The sequence below is a fragment of the Rhizoctonia solani genome, chromosome 11 (assembly GCF_016906535.1).
Source record: "Rhizoctonia solani chromosome 11, complete sequence".
Lineage (NCBI taxonomy): Eukaryota > Fungi > Basidiomycota > Agaricomycetes > Cantharellales > Ceratobasidiaceae > Rhizoctonia > Rhizoctonia solani.
In genome coordinates, this window is record NC_057380.1 from 1 (window position 1) to 25180 (window position 25180).

General features: G+C 47.4%; 4 protein-coding genes across 4 annotated transcripts; 3 read left to right on the plus strand and 1 right to left on the minus strand.

The window, feature by feature from the left end:
- Positions 1-6098: 6098 nt before the first annotated feature.
- On the plus strand, positions 6099-8521 carry RhiXN_10097 (RNA-directed RNA polymerase L; the record flags this gene model as incomplete). The annotated part of the gene is made up of 4 exons (XM_043329913.1): positions 6099-7455; positions 7506-7800; positions 7858-7987; positions 8036-8521. 4 exons carry the CDS (start codon positions 6099-6101, stop codon positions 8519-8521), a joined length of 2268 nt encoding a protein of 755 aa, XP_043184010.1.
- A 3412-nt stretch (positions 8522-11933) lies between these two features.
- RhiXN_10098 (expansin-yoaJ) lies at positions 11934-12808 on the plus strand (the record flags this gene model as incomplete). Its single annotated transcript, XM_043329914.1, has 4 exons — positions 11934-12221; positions 12280-12377; positions 12441-12499; positions 12558-12808. 4 exons carry the CDS (start codon positions 11934-11936, stop codon positions 12806-12808), a joined length of 696 nt encoding a protein of 231 aa, XP_043184011.1.
- A 1868-nt stretch (positions 12809-14676) lies between these two features.
- Positions 14677-18372, plus strand: RhiXN_10099 (GTP-binding protein; the record flags this gene model as incomplete). Its single annotated transcript, XM_043329915.1, has 15 exons — positions 14677-14888; positions 14951-15123; positions 15176-15352; positions 15407-15470; positions 15522-15646; positions 15708-15916; positions 16397-16461; positions 16524-16657; positions 16718-16855; positions 16910-17023; positions 17074-17198; positions 17248-17386; positions 17436-17662; positions 17715-18128; positions 18181-18372. The coding sequence occupies 15 exons, from the start codon at positions 14677-14679 to the stop codon at positions 18370-18372; spliced, it is 2508 nt and encodes an 835-aa protein (XP_043184012.1).
- An 837-nt stretch (positions 18373-19209) lies between these two features.
- Positions 19210-24840, minus strand: RhiXN_10100 (uncharacterized protein; the record flags this gene model as incomplete). Its single annotated transcript, XM_043329916.1, has 5 exons — positions 19210-20871; positions 21843-22280; positions 22397-24661; positions 24709-24767; positions 24831-24840. The coding sequence occupies 5 exons, from the start codon at positions 24838-24840 to the stop codon at positions 19210-19212; spliced, it is 4434 nt and encodes a 1477-aa protein (XP_043184013.1).
- Between the last annotated feature and the right edge of the window lie 340 nt (positions 24841-25180).

The following is a 25180-nucleotide window of genomic DNA, read 5'->3' on the forward strand; positions in this document are numbered from 1 at the left end:
ACCTAACCTAACCTAACCTAACCTAAACCTAACCTAACCTAACCTAACCTAACCTAACCTAACCTAACCTAACCTAACCTAACCTAACCTAACCTAACCTAACCTAACCTAACCTAATATGTGGGTTGTGTCCACCTGGTTCCCACCCTGTGCCATCTCACAGTTCACCCTGCAGTGTAGCTTGGGCCACCCTGCAGTGTAGCTTGGTTCAACCTACCACCAACCTACTACTTTGTAATAACCTAACCTAATTTTACTTGTTGTTTACCGTGCGCGGATAACGGATTACAGAAATATGAGCACCATCAGAGAATCATTACTGCATGCTCTTTGCGTACAGAGTATATAGCTTGTGTGGCCAATGCAAATGCTGACTAATCAGGTTGCTCATGCTCTTGATGCGTACTTAGTACGCATGGCGTGTGGTGCTATGTGCGCACCAGTACAGATACCAACAAACCACAAGAGTTGCACTCTCTGTGCGTACTTTGTACGCATGGTGTGTGGTGCTATGTGCGTGCCAGTATAAATACTGACAAATCACAAGTCCTACACTCTCTGTGCGTACAAAGTATGCATAGTATGTGGCACTATGTGCGTGATGGTGCAGATGCTGACAAATCACAATTGCTGCACTCTCCGTGCGTACTTTGTACGCATGGTGTGCGGTGCTATGTGCATGCCGGTATAAATACTGACAAATCACAAGTCCCACACTCTCTGTGCGTACTTTGTACGCATGGTGTGTGGTGCTATGTGCGTGCCAATATAAAATACTGACAAACCACAACTGTTGCGCTCTCTGTGCGTACTTTGCATGCATAGCACTATGTGCGTGGTGGTGCAGATGCTGACAAATCACAAGTGTTGCACTCTCTGTGCGTACTTTGTACGCATAGCGTGTGGCACTACGTGCGTGGTGGTGCAGATGCTGACAAATCACCACCGTTGCACTCTCTGTGCCTACTTTGTACGCATGGTGTGCGTTGCTACGTGCATGCCGGTATAAATACTGACAAATCACAAGTCCCACACTCTCTGTGCGTACTTTGTACGCATGGTGTGTGGTGCTATGTGCGTGATGGCGCAGATGCTGACAAATTGCAATTGCTGCACTCTCTGTGCGTACTTTGTACGCATGGTGTGCGGTGCTATGTGCGTGCCAGTATAAAATACTGACAAATCACAAGTGTTGCACTCTCTGTGCATACTTTGTACGCATAGCGTGTGGCACTATGTGCGTGGTGGTGCAGATGCTGACAAATCATCAGTGTTGCACTCTCTCTGTGTACTTTGTACGCATGGTGTGCGGTGCTACGTGCATACCGGTATAAATACTGACAAATCACAAGTCCTACACTCTCTGTGCGTACTTTGTACGCATGGTGTGTGGCACTACGTGTGTGGAGGTTCAGATGCTGACAAATCATCAGTGTTGCACTCTCTGTGCATACTTTGTACGCATGATAAGTATCACACTGTGCATACTCTCTTTTTGATGTCAAGTGTTGTGCTTGCTGTGCATACAAAGCATGCACTACTGGTGTTAGCTTGGATGTTTTTGTTCAAATGCTGACTAGTGTTCAGAGGTGTGATCTCCATGCATACACTCAAGCCTAAGAGGTTTACCATGGGTAGCCTGGCTCAGTTTGGGACCCAGGTTGGGACCCAGCCTACCTAGCAACCTAGTTTCTCTGATTAACCAGCGCTTAAGGTATTGATTGATAAGCATCTTAGTAAGCCCGCAAATACTCCAGCCTTAGTAAGTTGCAATGAGTAAGCCTGAACGCTCATTGGGCTTGGCATTCTCACAACCCTAGATAAGCCGTGAATATTGACCAATGGTAAGGATGCAATCCCCAATAAGGTTTGATTGCCAGGCAAATTACTCCGCCCGTTCACACGATAGTTTCCCCGCCGCACTGCCTTGGCAGGGGTATATAGAGAGTGATCCACTGAAGAGTTTGAACTATCAAACAAAACCTAAGTCCCTTATAAAGTAAGTAATTTAGGTTTGGAATTAGGCAGTATTACTGCGGTTGGTTATGTTTAGCCAAGGTGACGCCCCGACCTTTGGCCGGGGCTAGCCTTTTCCTTTTCTGTTTCTTGTGCATGCCATGTATGCACAGTGATTGCTATGGCTGTAGTATCTTACAAACTTAACTGGCTCTGTAAATTAGTCATATGTTGTTAATGCAGCTGAATTTGTGTGTGTACTGGGTATGCATTGCCCTTTGCATGCTGTTATATCAAAGAATAACTGTGCTTGTGCTGTATGCATACCAAGTATGCATACAACAGTTTAAGACAGTATTTTTTTGCAAGTTGAACTGAACCTGGGCAGACCTGCTTGCTGTTATTAACCACGAGTATTGTTTCAAGCTTTTGCTGATTGTTCCTCGGAGATGCTCTTTTGCCCGCCTTCTTCTTGCTTTTACTCAACAGCATGATATTGAATAAATATACTGGTTTTAAAGGGGTTAATTGAGCAGGTAAACAGTGACCGAAGGATCAACAGGAACAAAAGGAAATATGCTGGCGCCGGGAGATTTGCTCAGCGGTCATTACGATCATCCGTGGAACCTCCTGGGCCATCCGCTCGGATAAGCGGATAAAGTGCATTTTGAGCCTGCCGAACTGCCGAAGGGGTAGTACCCGTTAAGAGGATCCACTCTGGGTACAGACTACCACTCCCCCCTACGTTCTACTTCAGAATGAGTGAGACTCTTATCCTCAAATCAATTTGCCAATCTGCGCAGAACGGAATTCCTGGGACATACATTGTAAATCCTTACAAACATGTAGTATCAGCGTCCACTGAAAATAAACCCCTGCAGGTCACGCTACAACAAGGTTGCGATCTGACGAACCACTTGGAAACGATACTGGCAGAGATAAAGAAGCACAACCCCCTGTCTCAATTTGATGTGCATGACAAGTTTTCCGGTAGGTGCCTGGCGACCAAACCAACAGTGCTTGCGTGACTCTCATTTGACGGTCTGACTCGCAGCTCTAAACGGGTACCGGGCAACCCTTGATGGACAGGTTCTGGGAGCGCTTACTATGAGCAATCAAGTCAGGTCAATTGTCGACGATCGCAGGGGCTCTCTCGATGTCGTGGGCTAATGATACATGGCAAAAGAGTTTTGATTGTAACATTCGTAATGATCGAATGAAATGGGAACCTTGAGTCACCAAAATCTGAGTGAACCCCCCGGAACTAAATCAGGGTGTCGGGTAGGCTTGTGCCCGCTGTCCGGTATGCAATGCGGGAAGCGCGTAGCCTTACTAAAATGTTCGGAATAGTCAAGTGCTGCCTATATGAGCGAAGAGGACCAACGCCGCAATTTTACAGCACCGAATAGGTGAGCTAGTCGGACCTTGATATAAATTTTCCTAGGCTCGTAATAGAGTGTTTGCATCACGCGGGCTAAACGAGCGCGGAGCACTTATTTCACTTGCGTGACCGAGGCTAAACCCTGAAGCTCAACTCTCGCACAAGCGAACAGTCTTGCGGTCAAAAGATTGTAGACAGAACGGATCATATTCATAGACCACTACCGAGTCGATCTGAGCATTTCTGCAAACCTTTCAATGAAAAACCCCCAAGTTCAGATTGCCAGCGATTACGCAGGAGACATAAACGAGCCAATGGAACGCATAGAATCAATTGATGGCCTTCAGTGGTACTTATGTAACATGTACCCTAAACAAGTGCTTATTTGCACATTTCACGGCTCTATGTCAGCCAGCCATGGTTTCTGTTCTCTGTACAATTTGTCATTTATAATTAGCCATGTGCACGCAAGTTCATTTTAGTAGGGACTAAAACGATCAAACCGCTAAGCCACGTGGGTAATACTGCGGATAGAGTGTGGTTGCAGTACCTAGCCGGGTAACATAGCCTTGGATAAAACGTTAGTGGCCCGGTTGTATGTTTGAACCGGGTGACTTCCCGGGCACTGTGCAGATACATCAAATAATACTTAAACTGTTCTAAAATGTGAGTTGGATACAAAACATCTGGGAGAAGGGATATATTATAACATGAACCTGTTGCCATCTAAGACTCCGCATCAGACATTGCCTTAATTCCCTTATGGCGCTTTATGCACTGGCGAACGGTACCTTCTGGCACGGTATGCTTGTGCAGAGTACTTGAATTTAGGATGGAAGGACGCATTAGTATATGTAATGAAAAATCGAGATAGTGTGCAATATATTACGCAGGATATATGAAATGTATTGACTCAACAAACAAGCCGCAACGGTGCCGGATACTACACTGCGCATATGTTCAATTTTATAAAGATGATTAGATGAGCCACTATTGAATTAACAGGGTGCCGACGCAAAAACCAGCGAATAGCCTTCGCCGAGCAACACTTGCTCCAACGCGCAGTTGCCCGCACCACAGTCCGGTTAATGACTGTGGCTGCAGCAGGCTGCGGGTAGATGTTGCCAATTAACCTGGATGACCACCTAACCAGCGCAGTTTGGGAATGCAGGATCCCCCGTGGGTTTACCCAGTCAACCGTGATCCGTTTTAGTCCCTAGCTTGAGATGGTTAAATGATCAGCAAATGGGGCTGCATCCGCAGCTTAATTGGTTCACGCACTAAAGCATGAAGACGAGAGTAGTCCCGCAACCTTGAGGATTAACGAGGCAGAAAAGCCTCGTTCTATACAACTCAGCCATGCGTTATTCCTACCTGACAGTGCTTTTGTAGCGAAAATATCGCACTTGTTTCATCTTCTTAAATAGGAGTTTCTAAATAAAACACAAGTAGTTTAACGCAGTTATATATGCTAATATGCAAGTTATCTCATGCATTTAGAGAGTGCGAGCAGACCGGGTGTGTGAAAAAGCTCAAGATAACTGTGATTAAGTTTACGAGAGATTTTGACTACTGGATTATACCGTGCCCGGTTTATTGCCCATGACGCGGGACTCACAGATAGTTAATAATGCGTCCTTGAACGTCTCATTGTACCCACTAAATTGTTTGATAGAAAAGCTACGTTCAACATTTAAGAGCTTTGCAAACACATGCAAATATCTAGTATCAGATGGGTTCTGATATTGATATAACTGCCAGCCGTCGCACGTTGACTCAGATTTAATGTCTTTTCTCGAAAGTAGGTATGGGCACCACGCCAACTCTACTGCTGAACATTTTTGTAAGTTGGGTGAGCGACCAGGTTGTTGGACCTTAAGCTTAAGACCCTGGAGTCCAAAAGTCACTCGAATTGGTGGGGGCCTGGTTACAATCGATCGGGCCTTATAAGGCGCGGGGTACAAAGGTGTGTATACAGTGAATCCATCCAGTCCATTCCCAATGTTTGTTCGTTCGTTCATTTGGTGGCGGTACCGCTGCTAGGCGCCGAACAGCCGTTACCTAGCAATTTTCAATGCAAATTTGTAACGCTTACTTTCAGTTTCCCGCTCGGTGTGCATGTGATCTGTGTATGGAAAAAGATCCTTCGTATTAAACATACTATGTATTTAAATGAGTATAATACCAAAATCTATCTGGGTGTCTACAATGCTTTCCTCTCCGTGGTTGTAACGAGATTAGATCAGAGGTTTTGTCATCAATCGCCCAAAAAGGAGATTAGCTCTAGACACCCTCTCGGATCTCGGCGGCTGTGTACGGCGCTTGACATTGATGAGGTAAGCGTCTCTCATACAGGCTGCGGTCGACCTACAACATACCCACGAATGTGGCTTTAGTGAGTTGAAGTGGATGTTGGATCACTTGCTGACATCACGCCACAGCCTTCAACTTCTAAACCATCACAAAAGTTATCTAGACCTAGAGTGTCACAAAGAACAGTTCCGCCCCAGCGGCGAGCACCCATCGCTCCCCAACTGGCCCTCCCCCTACCAAGCGCCGGAAGACCTCGCTCCATATATCGGCGACACCCCAACTTGGAGGGCCTAATATAGAACATCAATCCGTCTCCCCATTCCCGTCTGAGTCTACCCCCACGCTTGGACCTTTGCCCGTGGCCACAGATACGCCGCGGCGGTCTTCGAGTGCCTTCAGGGCTCAGTCTTACCCAATTCAATCGCAGAATTCGTCTCGCAACCGATCAATGGCCGTTACTCTACCTGTTTCGGTGGCTCGTGATGCTAGTGAGCGAACGTCGTCGCTCGGACGTGTACCAATGCAACGCCCGGACATGGAGCTCGCGCTCCGACGGGAAATCAACCAAGCTGTGTACGAGTACCCCGACTTTGTCAACGAGTTCTTGGCTATGCCCGATCACGCTCGGCGCGATGACATTCGGGATACTCTAGCTTCAACACCGCTTTTCTCGTACTTAGGCAGGGACTGGACCATTGACTGTCGGGACCTCGAAGGCCATGAAAGCCGAGAGATGCACACCCAGGTGGCGCGCCTTATCAACACCATAGCTCAAGCCGCCTTTGTTTCAGACCAATTTCGGCCAGTGCATCAGAATGTCGTAGCGCTACATAATACCCCTATCAAGGCCGATGACCCAAATGACACAGATTCCAGTCCAGACATTGTACAAGCAATGCCTAGACCGGATGGTAGACGTCACTGGGCCGAAGTTCAGTTCTTCGCAGAGTGTAAGGGCAAGAGCATAACCAAAAGTCCCGAGGAACAACTCAGCGATGCTCTATTGCAGGTTGCCCGTTACGCCCGCGCGACACTGATTCATCAGATAGAGCGCCTCTACGTCTTTTCCATCATCACCTACGGTACCGACGCTATCTTCGTACGCCTCGGACGTACAAGCATCCTTCATTCGCCCCCGTTTAATCTAAAGGAAAACCTCTCTGCGTTTGCTCTGGCTGCTGCTGGTCTATTCGCACTGCCGCCCAACTTGTTTGGGTACGACTGCCGGTTTTACTACTGGCCTCGCTTGACTGGATTGGCCGACGACTACAACGGAGAGCGAGAGATTCGGATCAAGATTGAGAAACGGCGCTGGGTCGTATTGGAGATCCTCTGTCAGAGGAAATGCCTCGTCGGTCGCGCAACGCTCGTGCTTTTGCTTTCTCGTGTTCAAAATCGTCACCAGCGGGTAGTACTGAAGATCATCTGGCGTGAAAAATCGCGTACGGACGAGGGAGAAAACCTTGCGAACTTTCGAGGATGGCCCGGCATATGTCAGTGTGTTTGGAGTGAAGTCGGTCTCTCTACCGCAGTTCACAACAAAGACGCCTTGGTCATTTCACCCCTTATGAAGAGCTTTTATCCTCCGCTGGCAAACGCGAAGGCAACCGAAATTCGCGCCAGCGTCTCTGGCGGCTCTGTGCGGTCCGTAACCTCTCGCATCTCGTACGCCACATATAGCCAGAGTCGTTCGTGGCTTCCGGAGGACCGCATGCTTAGTACTATCATGATGGACGAGGGCTTTGCACTTTGGAGAGTTGAACGACTTCCCCACCTTCTTAGGATACTTAGAGATAGTGTAGTTGGTGAGTATTTATCAAAACCGCTGTGAATCAATCGCTGAGCGATAGGTTAGGGCTAGCTGGAATTGTTGAGCAGGGAAAGGTTCATCGGGACATTAGCGAGGGAAACATCTTATGTAGTCGATTACCCAATTCAACGGAAGGTTCTAACGGTAATCTCTCGGATCATTTTGGGAGCGCACCAGCCAACAATCCCAAAGATTACTCTGATGCGGATATTACTTCCGACTCCGATACGGACTCGGATACATCAGACGCACTGAGCATATTCTCGGACGACCGTTCAGAGAGCTCAGCTGACACCGAGCTAAACCAACTCCCACTCCAGCCCGAGGAAGGGATAATAATGTAAGCCTTAGGTCGTTGTAATCCGTCTTTTCACTCTGATACTGACACACCGTGAAGCGCAAACGAACGTCAAGCTTACATTCAACAACGGTATGGGGAATCATGGCCGGCAGGGAGATTATATGATCTTGAGGTCATGGTAAAGGAGGATCGACCTGACAACGAGGCTCGGAGGATGGAACGAACAGTAAGCGAAATGCCTCGGATTAGTCTGATGTCTGACACGGGCCAGCAGGGTACGCCGGCCTTCATATCAGCTCAACTTTTGCTTGCCACGGACCAGAAGCCAGTGCGTCATACGTACCTACACGATCTCGAGTCGATATTCTGGGTACTTGTTTGGATGACTGCAACCCATGTGGAACCCGGCCAAAAGCGAAATGCAGAGGCGGAAAGACTGATCGGAAAACTATGCCGACGTGATGACGAAACCTTGGGGGAGTTCAAGCGTGGATTCGTTACTTCGGCGAAGCGGGCACACAAGACTATTATCGAATTAGACAATGGCTGGAACAAGGCTGCGCGAGTCGTTTTCGAATTCGCGTTACTTCTCGACGAGCACATCTACGATAAGGAAGGTGGTCCAGCCCCCGAATCAGATGACGAGGATACGGTAGTTGTTAACCCCCAGACAACTGTGAGCCATGCTAGCCCGTGGCACATCCTCAAATCGGTCATTGACATATTCGACAAATGGATTGCGAAGATGGATGTAGCATAACCCATAAACTGAATTTTCTTCGTGTCGCTCACCTGGGTTTTCACGTTCATTTTGTATTCGCCAGAGTTCACTTGGTTTGTTCTTGGTGCTGTCCAGGCGGGTTGGTTCGAGGATGCCCAAGATGAATCACGATGCCACATGGATAATTCCAGGACGCTGGCCGCAGGACAAGGCTAGGTTTGGATTCCTACTGATTATATGCGTTCGTTTGTACGAGGACTTGTCTGTAAAAGATCCTTCCCTGTCTTTCCTTTGCTCGTCATTTAGTTTACTTTGGATTCCCTCAGATTTTCGGATAGTCAGTTAAATTGACTTCTTCGCCTGAGACATGAACTCGTGGGTGCGAAATGGAAGGATAATTTGAGTGTTATTGCGTGCGAGATCGTCCCCTGAAAATAATACGCATACTTTGGGGGTGAAGAAAAACATCTCATTTGGACATCATATTTGGATGCTATATTGTGTTTTAGGTTTGATGCTGCCTTATGTACGTTCGATCAATCGCGCATCACGATCGGCACTGTTGCGACTCGTTGGTAATTGATTGGGTAGATCAGTCGCACGCTGAAAGCGTGTAATAATTTGGCTTGATTAGATGCGAACTCAAAAATAATATTCGCTACGCAAGTACAAGCGCACAGAAAACAAGGGGGAGCAGAAATGCATACAAAAACAAAGCAAATCAACTGAAATTCGGTATAGACAGTCAGTTAGCAGGTGTGAGGCGCGCGCGGCCCACACATGTGGCACCGCCACTAGGTCACGTGCTTCTCATCTCACACTCTCGCTATCGCTTGACTCGTTTCATTACGCACACACCGATACAGTAGATACAAACAACACTGTCCCTACTGTATATAAACCCCACTCATGTAGATAGAACCAGACTAGATCCTTCGAATACGAGACTTTGGCAAGTCATACCGGCTCGTCCCATAAGCCCCGACACCGCCTCTTCACTCGCGTTCGACACGAGGTCCCTACGACCTCACAGCAGGAGTCGCATGACAAGGCTGGATCGAAGAATGGGCACGGGATGCGGATTCCTTGGTGAGTTGCTGCCTCTGACTTGCGCTTTTGGGTGCCCAATATCTATCACTACATATACGGTATGATTATATACAGCTATCAAACGTAGCAGAATAGTCTGCATATTATAGACACAAATAAAAGCGTAATTATGTCACAATCATTGATCGTTTATTTCACGTGCGACTTCCTATGCAGGATTATACTTGGATACTTGCAAGCACAGACAAGTAGATCGTAAAAGGATCGAGAGCGCACCACATATCCAGCCCTTGGCTCTGAAGCGCTCCTGACTTTCGGATCCCCGTAGAGTCGGCACTCCCTCATAGAGTTACAAGTTAATGAGATTCTGCTTCAGGTTATGGAAAATATTTGAATGACGGGAAGTACGACCACCCGAACATCTTCGCACCGGCGGCCCCAACACATCCTTCTTCGTTTTCTTCCCATTTTGCATGTTTCCGATCTAAATCGGTCTCATTTTCTCTACAAAGACGAGCTTGTGCAAAATGGATCATAGCTACGGAGCCCCTTGGCTTGACAATGAAGCTGCACAAAATGCACGTCATAGTTTAGGTCAACGCATAAATCTATGGCTCTGAGTGGTGCATCGTTAAACACGTGATTGATCTCGAGTGGATGGCGGCTCTGAGGGCCAGAGGCTGGAGCACTATCCTGTGCGGCAACTTATGGCGGCCTGTAGTGGGGGGTAGGTGTAGTGATGCGAGTGACTTGATGGTGGATGACGATAATAGTCCAGGGCCGGGAAAGGGTCGTCGGACTCGGTGTTTATATTATTGAATCCACCACTGCGCTTCAGCGATCACGGGCGCTCGCAACATGAGGAAGGCCGCGAGCAGCGTCGGTATTGCCCAAGCTGCGGCCCCGCCTTCGTCGGAAGGGAGGTGAAGGCCCGCGCTGCAGAAGGGAAGGTAAGAACGGAAATTAATTTGATTTGGAATTTAACCCTGCTCAGGAATTAATATAGTCGATCCATGTCCCACGACCGTGCCACCTGAGGTTGATTGGCCAAAGGGCAGGTGCATCCTTTGCACACGGATCCCTAGAGGAACGTTGAGGAATAATCTAAGACTCAAATCCAGCCCATATAGCTAACTATATGGTACTGTCTTTCATCCTGGCTCTACACTCTCCATTTATGAATAACCTCGTATCTGAATGAACATCGATATGCTTTGGGAGTGGACACTCGTACTTCATCTCAAACATATTTTAACGGCAAAAATTGAGCTAAATATGATTGTTGCTTGCACACGTGTGTTAAGTTTCTTCCCCATACCTGCTTGATTATAAGTCAAAGCAGATCTAGAATTGGAACCAGAGCCTCCTTTTGAATACATTAGGTTTGACACTCTTGAACCGTGTGGATAGATTGTGAGGTTTCAGCTAAATCTCGGTATTTGGCGTATCACAATTCCAATGTGTATGCCATATATAGATCATAGTTCTAATATAGTGACGTTAGCCCCTGCACTTCGCCTCTGCCGAATCATATCGTTGGAAACGACCGGGGAGATCGGGCATCAAGATAACATCGTTCTGAGGCTCTTTCACCGGAGTCGCCAGGAGGAAGAGCTGTATAAATGGCGGTATTATTAAAGCAGTGTGGATAGGGCTAGTTTGGTGCTTTGATAGTAACGACGGTAACTAAGGGATTTTACTTGTACGTGCGAGAGCGATTCCTAATGTCCCGTCGCTCACACGCAGTCTGGTTTGAAGGTCTAGACGTTTCAATTGACTCGGTTATTCGTAGAAAAGGGCATAAGACGCCTGTTGTAATCTCGGACTTAAACACATGGTGCATACACGTGAAACGCAGGTTCTGCTAGTACGTGGCGGGAAATTGATTTTTATTTGAAAGAAATACACGTCAAGCTGGACGTTCGGGGAATATTGCTTGAGCATGGGGCTGTCGGCCACATATGACTCAGATTTTATTTTGCTGATCGGCAGTATTGTGTTCCGGATTTGAACCATTAACTAGGCCTAACCTGAGCCCCCGCTATCAAGCTGTGGAGGAGAGTTCGTCTACAATGTATAATAATTATTATAACCCAAGCCCATCATAACATCTACGAACCTAGTTCTTGCCGGTGAATCCGAAGAATCCCCGCAACGGTACTAATCACGATGCTATTCCTTCGCGATTCGTGTGTCCCTTGGTCCCTGGGAGCGAAAATGAAATCCAGACTGGTAGGCTGAAAGTTACTCAGGAGGTTTAGTGATCACCAGGCAAAATTTGATTGCCAGTAGTGGTCATAGTTACCTTGTCACGGCCCATAAAAATGTCAGACCGGCGACCAACAAATCAGCATATTCCTCCTTCATATCTTTGGCCGTTCACCTTTTCTCGAAAAACCACATGAAGTACATCGCTGCATTCTCAGTTTGGGCCGCCTCCGTAGCAAGTAGTGTCGCCGCGTACACTCCAGTTTCTGGAATATATCCTCTGAATGCGAGCAAGTCCAGCATCGCGACTACTTATGGCGGAAATTGGCCCGGAGGAATGTGTTCCTTCTCCGATTATCCACATGTTGGCCTGAATGGCGTCGCCCTTGGAGGTGCGCAATGGTTCGGCGCAGCTGGATGTGGTGCTTGCATCAAGATTACTGGGGCAAGCGGATCTGTGACTGCCATGGTCAACGATCAGGTATGTATCGATTCCGATACGGGGAGGAGAGTATGATACTAACACTTGTTTTCTCCAGTGCCCGGAATGTAATAACAACCACCTTGATCTCGACGAGGCTTACGCCGCCAAAGTAGACGCTAACTTTAGGACCAAAGGCATCTTTGATATCAAATGGTTGGCCGACTCACCTCTTATTACCTGTGGTTGAAGTACTAATGCATAAATTGATGTATCCAGGGAGTTTGTCCCTTGCACCGTATCTGGCAATCTACAATTCAAGAATAAAGAGGGCACCAGTACGTTGATGTAATGCCCTGACAAATATTCAAATTTACTAACATACCATGCTTCCAGGTCAATGGTATTTCGCTATGCAAGTTCGCAACTCTCGGCTGCCTATCGACACTCTCGAAGTGAGCACTAACAACGGTGCAAGCTGGACCAAGGTCAATCGTGAACCATACAACTTCTTTACTGCCTACAGTGGGTTTGGTGAAGTTGTTGACGTCCGAGTCACTTCTACCACTGGCCAGCAGATTATTCAGAAGGGTATCAAGGTGTCAAGTGGCAGCATCGTTCAGGGCACTCAGCAATTCTCCGTCTGAATGTATTTTATGTACATTTCTCTAGTAAATCTCAAATACGGGCTCGGAATTACCGAAATCAGTATCAGGCGGGAATCAGCACCATGGTCAAGTAGGATGAATGCGCGTGATTATTTCCAATTAGTTCGGAGGCCTTCCCCTGCTTGCATTTGGAGAACAAAAGACATTGTATAAGGATCTTTTCGATTGAGCTTTCTGTGTGCTCATTCTTAATGAAAAGGTCCTAAACGGTAAACCCCCGAAGTACAAAAAATCCGCATGGCGTCCAACATTTGTCAGCCATCCGCACTCAAAAACGCGCGATCCGCAACTCGACGACACGCAGAGACCATGCAAATTCATGAAAATAGTCGATTAGTACTGGCATTCTTCAAGCGCTCCCCATATAACGTGTGATTTTTTAAATCTAGAGACCCGCACTTTGGGGCCCTGAGTGCAACTTCTACTTTCGAATCTCTACGCTCAACAATTCATGTTTCCGATCCACAATAACATGACAGAGTCGTCTTTGTTTATTTGCCAGATTTCGTCTTCTCCAGCAAGACATCCGACACCTTGGCATGCTACAGGCTCATCTATAATCAGTCCTTTGCAAGGCACTGTCTGGAAGTAATGAAGGCGCAGTTATGGTTTAACCACTTTAGCCAGAGTAGAGTTTTCGCAAAACTTCATTGAGTCGGTTGATGAGTTTCCGCGACAATACCACTATTTTAGATGAAGTTTCTGAATTTAAACAAATTGAGGGTGGCCAGTGGCACTCTACTAGGTTAAAATACTGAAAACAAGAACATGTGTTCAAGTAGAAATTGGACCTGACCCAAGGTCAATATGTACTAACATGACGTATTAATTCTCCCTTAGTCTGATTCATGCTGAGGAAGGCATACCGACGTTGTAGTTTTCAGGCCGCATTATATTAAAAAATCATATCTTTTACTGACATACTGATTTTCAAGGTCTTATTACACCACAGTGGCATGGGGTGTGATTCACAAAAGTGTATATCTATGTAGCTAGGAGTGGGTCTTAATACAAATTGAATCAGCCGCCTATAGCGCTCGCTTATACCTCAAAAATATCAGCCAATTTAATTTCTCTTACTCGTGATACTGAGAATCATGCCGCACGCTTCTTTTCAGCGTCAGCTACACTTACATATCCTGCTCAGTTCTACAGGCGGCTGGATATACCTAATCTCACTGTACAAGGTTATGATGCTGAAAATCAGTGCGCGTGTTTGAGTGAGAATTGAGCTGAAGTCAAGATCAATACATACTTATTTTAGGTATTGATTCTTCTATAGTCTGATTCATGTTGAGGGAGGCATACTAACATTGTAATTTTCAGGCCATATCCTACTGAAAAAAGGAATCTTTTACTGATGTACTGATTTTCAGGATCTTATCACACCACAGTGTCTATCGTCTCAGATTCGTCAGACATGCCCAAGCAGCAGGATTATTCGTAAGTCCTTTTTTGAATTGAGCTGGTTTAGGAGTCTGGACATGTACTACACGCATTCGTTCAGCAGTTTTCTCTTCTAGTCGCAAGTAGATTGTTGTGACAACCATGGTCAAGTCTTCGTGCGGTGAGTTCATGATGTGTGCCGTTATATCACCTTTCCACCACATAAGAAAGAAGCTTCTTTGAATTTCTTAAACAAAGCGAAGTTTATCGTAGCTAATAGCACTTCACTTAAGTACTTGTGAATCTCGAACGCATGCGACTGATTACTTGCCGCCGGCCCATTAAAAAATAGTAAGCGATACTACTTTCTCACCATGGTCTATTTGTTGTCTAGTTCCGAGGTTGTCAAAACTAACATTTGGTCAATTAGTAGCAGCCAGGGACAATCTGCATGCATATATATGACGATCACCCCCAACAAGGACTTCAAGTTCTCGAGGCAACGTGTCAAGCGCTGGGATCCACGGAACACATCCTCGCCTCCACAACTCGTCAGAAAACGCGTTCTCCTGAACTCGACTCTCGTCCCCACCTCAAACATGCAGACTGGCCCCCTACCTTCGCCTGAACAGAATGAACGAATTCAGATTGTGAATGAAGATAAAGAATTCACGTATGCCTAATTTCGCTTGGGTATTTGTATCGAGTGCTAATGATACTCGATACTGGATCCAGAAAGGAGCTGAACCAGCAGATAACGCGATGGGGCCTCGGAGATGCAGGATTCGGGTACAATCTCGTATCAGTCTTTGGGTCTCAATCGACTGGAAAATCGACGCTCTTGAATCGTGTATTTGGGACCACTTTTGACGTCATGAACGAGACACAACGAAGACAGACGACCAAAGGTACATATAATATTTGCTCCTAATAATATCAAATTGTTGATTATTTCCACAGGGATTTGGATGTGCCGAGGTCAGAATATGAACGTGATGGTCATGGACGTCGAGGGGACCGATGGTCGAGAACGCGGAGAAGATCAAGATTTCGAGCGCAAATCCGCCCTGTTCTCGCTCGCTTCTTCCGAGGTACTTATTGTCAATTTGTGGGAGCATCAGGTTGGGTTGTACCAGGGTGAGTCGATGACTTGGTTTACCGAGCAGAATTATTTATATCTATATGATATAGGCGCAAATATGGGTCTTCTCAAGACCGTATTCGAGGTCAATCTGAGCTTATTTGGCAAATCTGGGTACGATATCACGTATTATCACCCTCAACGCGGCCTGATATCTTTTCACAGGTCATCACAAAAAACAATGCTCCTCTTCGTCATCCGTGACCACATTGGTGCAACTCCACTTGCTAATCTTTCAGCAACCCTGCAAGCTGACATGCAAAAGATCTGGGATGCCCTTGCCAAGGCATGTCTTCCGATAACTCCTCTAGCTTCTCCACTGATATCATCATTAATAACCAAAGCCCGAAGGCCTTGGTAATGCCCTCCTCACAGACTACTTCGATCTTACCTTTACTACTCTCCCACACAAACTCTTACAACCCGACAAATTCGAAGAAGATGTCGTCAAACTGCGAACGCGCTTCACAGACCGAACCAAGGAGGATTTTGTATTCAAACCTGCATATCACAAACGTATCCCAGCTGATGGCGTGGCGCATTACATGGAAGGTATCTGGGTACGTAAATTCCACACAATGTGTTTGTAATCTACTTATATTCTCTCTTATCGATCTTCTGTCCATCTTTTTAACACGTACTGCCTGGATATTGGGGTCTGGCATCACGACGCTTTCACACGGCACGTTGCGTTTGGTTTTCACGCGACTCTATACTGCCACGCGGCTTATCGACTTTTGAATGACGTGTGGCACTGGTGGCTGTGATGTGCATTACGTCACTTGTCGTCGGTCTATCATAATCTGTCCTCATGGTGTTACTTTTTGCTTCGGTGGCTGCGCTCTGGCTCACCCGACTCTCACGGACTCTTCGTACTTGGCACTTGATTTGATTCTTCGTTCTTTTCGCCATACATACTCTTTCGTTCTCGCAACTCGCTGGATAAACTTTCATTGTGTTCTTCCTGCATGAAATTGTCTCGACTTGTCGAATCTCTGTGCTCGCTTGCAACTACTGAAAACCAACGCATATTCAAATAGGAACAAGTTCAAACGAACAAAGATCTTGATCTTCCCACTCAACAAGAACTCTTGGCCCAATTCCGGTGCGTTAATTACTGGCCTTGTCACAAAAGAATCCACTGAATCTTTGCGTCCCCCCACTCAGATGTGATGAAATCGCCGCTGTAGCAATTGGTGAATTCGATACCGAATCTAAGTCGACTCGCCGCCCGATCGAAAGTGGCAAGGTTGTCGAAGGATTGGGTAAAATGATGGGGAGTTGGAAAGGGAACGCTTTGGGTGTGCACTTTCATATTTAATTATTCATTTATTTTGGTCAGATACTTACTTCAATTCCAGCCCGATTCGATCGCGATGCCTCTCGATACCATGCTGGTGTATATCAGCGCAAACGGGCGGACCTTCTCATCCAACTCGATACCAAGCTTGGTCCGTTGTTCCTGGGTCAAGTTAAGAACTTGCACAGGACCAGCCTAAGTCAGTTCGGCCTTTGTTTCGCGGCATATATGAGTCATTGATATCGGTTCCTAGGCTTATTCAAGAAAGAAGTATTGGATGGTGTCAAGGTCGAGGGATACAGCTTTGCAGAAGTCGTGGGAGGGGCCCGGGAGAAATGGGAAGGGAGGTTCAGGGAAGGGGCTGCTGGTGCGTTGCCTGCTACGTTTTATTCGAACGGGAGTTGATGCATGATAAAGAGGCCTTGCTTCCCGAGACCGACTGGTCCTACGACGAGGAACTTGCATCACTTCAGCAAGAATTCGGCACTGTCGCCGATCAGCTGAGAGCGGATGAGACGAAGAAGATGATTAATTCAATCGAGGTACGCAATGTTATATTGGTAAAATGCTTGATGCTGACACGCTATGCAGAGGTCCGTCAAGAGGAATATCGCTGAGCCAGTTGCGCTGCACCTCAACAAACCGAGAATGGATATGTGGGACAAACTGCTCAAGGAATTTAAGGAAATGCTGGACAAGGCGGAAAAAACGTACATTGTCAAGGCCAAGAGTGAGCTTAATTCCTTTGAATGTTAAAGCACATCTAACTATAAAGTCAGGCTTTAATACCACTGACGAAGAAAACGAGACTGCCCTCGCTGCCCTTCGCAAGCGCACCTGGCTCGCCTTCCGCGCCAAAGTGGATGAGCAAACTGCGGACAATGTTCTCATGGGCATACTTCGTACGCACTTCGAGGAGAAGTTCAGATATGACGCAGCTGGCGTTCCGCGAGTTTGGAGACCAGACGACGATATCGACGGAGCATTCCGAATGGCACGAGATGATGTAAGATCCTTTTACACGTACTCTTGATTTAACACTAACCCTCTACGTATAGACCTTGAAATACATCCCTGTTTATGCTAAAATCCAACCTCAAAATTCTGAACTCGAGTTCTCTCTGCCATCAGATACTGATAGTGACACACTTACAACCGACCAAGAATTCGACTTTGCGGCATCCCTCGTCGTGCTTCCGGCAACGAAGCAAGCTGAATTCAACGCCCGATTTAGGCGAGACGCGGACGCCTACTACGTCGAAGCCAAGCGAAGCACGGTCTCATCCATTGCACAGATTCCTGTGTGGATGTACGGCGTTCTCGTCATCCTCGGCTGGAACGAGGCGATGTTTATTCTTTTCAACCCGCTCTATTTTGCATTGCTTGTCATGGCACTCGCATCAGCATGGATTGTATTCCAGCTGAATATGGCGGGGCCTTTGTTGGCTGTTTTGCGAACCGTTAGTGGAGAGGTGAGCTTTCCATATTTTTTGGATGGGGCTACGGACCCACTTGTAAATGTAGGTTCAACGACAAGCAACCGACCGCCTGCGAGAACACTTCCGAGAGCCCGTCGCTGTCCAAAACGGCAAGCCTCACATGTCCCGCCAAAGCACCGCCGTCAGGACGGGATCATACAACTCGACCCGAACCCAGTCTTACAACGGCACCCCGACCACGGAGAAGGCGGAATTCACAGAACTGCAGGAGATGTAGAGATAAAATCCGAGATTCCAAACCGTGTGTTTCTATATACGCCTGCGCCGTGGTTTCGTTATCTTCTCTTGTTTTAGTATGTGGATTGTTGGTTTTATGCATTGTCTATCTATCTAGAGTTGCTTCACTATTCTTTGCCCTAGTCATACTAATATCTGGTTGCTTTGCCGCCCGAAGATGGAGTTCTGAAGCCAACCGTTGTTTTGTCCGATTCCTGGTTTGTTATAACTTAGCTATCAGCCTATTCATTATATCATCGATCCTTGCTTGGTAAAGGGTATGGGATGTCCACTGGATACAATTGGGAAGTACACACGAGGTCGAATGAACGCTTTGATGAGTGCACTGCTTTACCATATCATGTGTCAAGCGCCGCATTAATAGCCATGACCAATTTTATATAGTGCGGATATTAGCTCCATGAGAATAGTCGAGATAGTTTGCAGCACAAAACCAATCCGTTCTATTGCGCATATTTCACATACTTACTCCTTCCCCAACTAGCATTTTTTTGCCGACTTGACCAATTAATTCTGTAGAAATTACTGATAATATTCATCAGTGTTGAACACGGTTTTAAAAAGTAGGATGCGCTGTACGAAGAACGGGCAGTATATTCATCTCAGAATTACGGGCAACAAGTGTCTAGAGCTCAAATTCTCACGTTTCGTATTCTGACTACCCTAAAGCTTCTATTTTAAACATTCAGGTCAATGACAGTTGAGATGCTGCTGTCTATTGTGGGACACGTGCGATACCAAAAAGAGTTCAAGCCATGAGTTCGCATTGTCAAAACATCGCCAAATATAGCTCTCACCGTATTAAATTAATGCTTGTCTATTCGGTTTTCGAGATGGCATTCTCCAGCTCGTTGATTGCCTCAGTTACTGCCTTATTCGCCTCTAGCCTTTTCATCTCTTCATACTCGGCAGAACCCTTCCAACCTTTCCATGCAGTCCCCTCCAGCGTTTCCCACCATTCTGCCGCATAGGGATGTCCAGGGGCTCCGGCATACCCCCAGGGTTTAGCCACATACGGTTGCACCCAAGGGTTGATAACGTGGGCTAGAGATGGGTGCAGGGGCCCGGTAAAGTGAACAATTGACGGGTCTTTCATCTCTCCCAATTTGAGGTGTTCACGGTCTTGGTGAGCCATATTTGCGTATGTTCCCAGTCCCGATGCGTTCCACGCAAGACTCAGCTCGAGCCATTTATCACGGAAAATGAAGTTCAAAGCATCTTGGTCCTTGAAATAAGAGTCCTTCATTTCTCGCGAGGTACGATCGATGTCTTCCCTTATCAAGCGAACTCGAGTCAAATCAATCAACATTACTCCGGCATTAAAGTAGGGAATGCGCCCAGATTTCTGCGATGGATGGCCGTACGGGTGTCCGACATCTGGTGAAGCGGCGATTAGCTTGTCCCGTAGCTCTGTCGACCATAAGTCTCGAAGACTTTTACGAACAAGAATATCTGCGTCTAAATATAGGGCCCTTTCGACCGGAAGGGCTTGAATTAGATCGAATTTCGACCATATGGGACCCAACTCCTGCGTTAAACCTGACTCCGGTGGACTTAGAAAGACTAGCGTGACGTCCGATCGGTGTTCGGGAAGAGATTCTCGCAGACGAGCTTTATCGGAAGCAGCCAAACCACAATCGAGGACGTAGAAAGTGATTCTTCCAGCAGTAGCGCTGGCGGCACTTCGGATGGTGACGGAAGCTGGCATAGCATATGCGGTATCGACTGTTAGGGCTATATTCACAGGAGCATCTCGTAAGAGCTCCTTTTTTACTTGATATCGACTAGTATGATTAAATGCGAAACCAATATTCATATCGGTGGTTTTCCGAAGGACCATTTGATACTCTTCATCCTTCGCTCCCGATAGCATTTCGTACTCCCCCTTGTGTAAGATCATGAATGAATCGATTCCACGTCTTGGATGGTGAGGACTTTCGGCTGGCTGAGCGTTCCAGTGATAGTCATCAAATACAATTATTGACCCATTGCGGGCTAGTCTCCAAGCTAGTTCCCCGTCAAGGAAAGTGTCGGAAGCTTCATGAGAACCATCAATATAAATCCAGTCGAAACCCGGATTTTCATCGTGGGTCGCCTCTTCAAGAAGTGTGATGAGACCAGGAACGCTAAATTCTGGCAAGATACGATGTTTGAACCCGGTAACTTTGAGATTATGGGTCATTTTCTCGAAACGCTCACACCCGGCCTGGGTCTCGAACCTGTCAAAATGGTCTATGCTTACTAACGAGCCTTGAGACTTGCATAGTTCGTTGAGTGTAAACACGGCGGAGCGTCCCTCCCAAGAGCCGATTTCTAGAGCCCGGGGAGCTGGTGAAGTAATAAGAGTAAACAAGTATCGCCAGTGACTCTTGTGCCCCGAGAACCAATCTTGGCTCTGAGTGAATTGGTATTCAGTTTGAAAATTGGGCAAATGCTCCATTGAATTATAACAGAGGGCAGTGGGATGAGCAACGATTTTCTGTTAGCCCGGTTTATTTATATGTAAAACTAAACTGGGAAAAAAGAGCTGAGATTTACGCCACGAACGATGCCTCGTGCGGCGTAGTTGACTCCTATCAGATACCAAACATGGATATTTCAGCGTGGCTAGGCCCTGACGGGTGGCGGAGATGTCCGATTACGATTCCGGTCACATAGTTGGTCACTCACCCCAAAGTTAATCATGCATCTACCGGAGTTTGACCGTTTGTGTTATCCCAGAGTCTAAGTATGAGGTCAATGTATCATTCAATTGACGGGCGCATGTTCGTTGTTCCTTCCGTGCAAGAAGTCTCAGGGGAAAGCGATCCCATACATCGAACCAATCACCTTATTGACCAGAATGAGCTTGATATTGGAGGTCTTCAAGGCTGTAGAATTATATATATAATACCGGGTGATTTTGAGCCGTAAACCCTGCTGGGTTCGACCATAATCGATGAGGGGAAATTCTAAAAATTTGGTAGCGTAGTCATGCGACATTTATTCTGTCTTGCATTCTTGTATACTAATCGTTACCGTTGTCACAACCCGGTCGCTTGCTGTGTGAGATCCACCTTGATCATATATAGCATCCGTCTTTTCAAAGTACTTGCAGCGTATAGAACTCTTCATGCTTGGTTTCGACCATGCAATGTGGCGGCATACGGATGGTCACTTGCTGATAATTATGTCACCGGATGCTTGCGGATGATCGTCACCTATATACAAGCAAGAGTCTGGACCAACTCCAACTCATTTCTAGGCCAGTCCATACATATTCAGAGTACATTTGTGATACGGGATCATGTTCATTCACATATATTTTAAGAAGCCCGCACAAGCCCCAACAATGATTACCATTCGTTCGATTCCATTCTTACGTTCTTCTATAATACCCCAAGGCCCTCCGGTAAACCAATCGAACCTTTTACCAATGGATGGCCACTCTCTGCGCTCCAAAACACCCACCAGTCTTCCCATCTCACTAAACATGCGGATCAATGCGCCTTCGCATACGGCGACTACCCAAGACACTGGGCCGATTGTAGTCTTTATCGAGGTTGTACGATCTTTGTGCCGGATAAGATGCCTATGAGCGTCGTGCAAGATGTTGACAATCAAGGTCGTAAACGCGAGAACCAGGCCAAATTGAATGATGTTCCTATTTCGGGCAGCCATTCCGGGGAGGACGACGAGTGCACTCAACGCAAAAAGCTCGGCGCTATTCGGGGTCGAGTCTTGCCAAGAGAGTTTGGGATAAATGTTGATGAGCGCCCCATCTCCTTTGGACCACATATAAAATCTCCAATATGACCTTTCCCCCCCATTCCACCAAGGATGTACGACACTCGCCTCGGGAGCAGCCCAAAACGCGGTCCCACCCCTCGCGAGCGACGCACTGCGCTTCTTGAGACAATAATCAATATCCTCGCCACCACCAGTTTTGGGAAATATGAGATCAAACGTAACGTCGTCGCGTATATTTCGTCGGACGATGAGGTTGGCGGTTACCCCCAGGGAACGTCTTCAGTAATCTTGTTCGCTATATCCCAAAAGAAAGTGACCCCAGCCAAATGAACAGCGGCGGTGAAGATGTTGTGCGCGACGGGGAAATAGGCGTTCCCAACGAATCCTGCCGCATTCGGATGTTGGCGAATGTATTTTTCGGCCGCGACGAGGTAGTTGGGAGATGGATCGACGTCGTCGTCTAGAAAGGCCACCCATTCTGCGGATGACTCGGTTAGGCCGCGGTTCCTAGAGGCACTAGCACCACAGTTGGTTTTGTTTATGCGGATCCGGACATCGAGTCGGTGTGAGTTGGTGTGCTCGAGTTGATGAATATATGGGGAGGTGGGATCATCAATAATAACGATAAACATAGTAATACAAGTCGGACTGGGCTTGAGATCTAATATCCTCTGGAGACGTTCGAGGTCGACACGATACGATGGAACGATTACATCGAGGGACATCTTCTGCTCAACTCGCGGAGCATGCAGGGCAGCCCATTCTCGAATTCGAGTCTTGCCATTCTCGAGTGGCTCAAAAGTCCAGTTCGAAAGATGCTGCTTTTCATAACGTGCATCGTCGCTCCCGCCCACCGAGTTGTGTAGCCGGACGGATACAGTGGTGGACGCTCCAAAGTGCCGATACATCTGAAATAAATACGGGTCCCCGTCTTGATTGATAAACTCTTCTGGAACCACATGACCGTTGAATATATCCATATGCGTCCGATGAACGACGGGGAACGTGGGCATGCCGGGGAACGTAATGTCGGTAAACGCGACGCAGCCAAATCCCGGTGGACCACCCGAATCGTCCGAGAGCGTCTGGAATCGCTGGTGGATAGTTCGCATCCACCCTTCGTCGAGAAGCTCAATGTCGTCGCCCATAAGAACGTAATAGTCGCATGTATGCTCATACGCAAGTCGAGCCGTGTCCCTCCACAGTGCGCAAACGTGTCCCTTTTGGCGACGAGAGACGGTGGTGAAGATCTTGGAAAAGCCGTGGGACCGGAGGATCGACTCGGCAGGACCGTCGGAATTTCCGGGAGAAGGTAGCAAATAATCATCGTCGTCGTCGATAGCGAGGTAAATGTATGGTTCGAAGCGAGTGGAGCAAATCTGGTTCCGATCGCGCCATGAGGTTGTCTCGAGTGAACGAGCAAAGACGTTGAGATTGCGAATACACGCTTCGGGGTCTGGTCGTGAGGTGATGGGCAACAGCAGGGCGAATTTGATTAGATGATCGTTTTCCAGGTCGACAATGCGACTGGACGTGAGAGAGTGAAGGTATTGAATGATGTGGTCTGGGTCCGACGGGGCCCCCAAATCGACTTGAGTTTCGATCCATCTGAGAGTACGGCCGAGCCCGTCCCTGTGGGTGATACGAGGCTCCCATGAAATGACAGTGGACACGAGATCGTTATTAGAGTTGCGGCTCGCAACACCCACGGGACGCTCTTCACGGACAAACTCGACGTTGGAAGGCTCGAGTCCAACTAGGCTCAGCGAGATCTCAGCCAGCTCGTTAACGCTCAACGCGAGGTCGGATCCGATGTTCAAGGGGGGGACATGTCCCTCGGCATCCATCATCAGAGCAACGGCGCGAACGGCGTCGTCAATGTATAAAAAGCTTCGCCTCTGTGCGCCGTCTCCCCATATCTCAAACTTGGGCCGTTCCCCGAGATCAACGAGACGTTTGGCGGCAAGGGCCTTGCGAATGAACGCGGCAGGGACCTTTTCGTGGCCGTCGTTCCAGGAGCCCCGAGGTCCATAGACATTGTGGAAGCGTCCGATACGGACGGTCATGCGGTCGGCAAATTGGAGCACAATATGTTCCGAGTTGAGTTTCTCGAGGCCGTATAGATGTTGGGGCTGAGGGCCCGACGATGAATAGACGTCGCTCTCTCGGAGAGAGACATCGCAAGAGCCTTGGTCCGCCTGGAGAGAAGTAGGGTATACGCAAGCAGAGGAAGCGTAGAAAAAAGATTGAACTCCTGAAAGGCTGGCGGCGTTCAACACATTTTGAGTGATGGTATGGTTCGCTCGATATATGATACTATCGTTGTCGGGATGGATAACACCCATGCCTCCCATGACAGCCCCAAAATGAAAAACGATTTGCGCACCACGAAAGGCGTTTTCGCAGAAATGGAGGTCACATAGATCACCAATGGAGCGCTCGGTGTAAAACGGAATATCGTCGTGTTTTGAAAATGGAACTATATCTATCACTCGAACATGATATCCAAGGTCAAAATAGTGTTTCGCAACATGAGATCCCTGGAATAGGTTTAGCAAATGAGGTATGAACAGTGTTTGGCACGCACAATAAAGCCGTTCCCGCCAGTTACCACGACAATGTTAAGAGCGGGAGGTTTGTATCTGACTGTTGGATATTAGAATGAGTTTAGCAGGGGGATTGAGGATACAGAGCATGCCATGAACGCACCGTCGTTCATAGTAAAAACCAGTTTGATAGGACTAGAGAGCGTGGAGGAGTCAAGTGGCTGGGAGCGACGATATAAACGGGACTAGCCACATCCTTCATGACCATGTGTTGATTAGCCTCACCCGGGCAGTCACAGTCACATCATCCCATCGGTATCGTCCCGCAGAGCTTCTGGAACCGAATCAGTGAGACTTGGGGTTACAGAACAGGAGAGAGTATTCCAACTCCGCTGCGATGGCGGTCTAGCCACTGAATAGCCACGTCTATCTGGGGTGCCGTTAGCATTCTTTCTCACGCGAATAAATGATAGGGGGTGATCCCCAACGCTCACTTACCTTCATACAGTATCA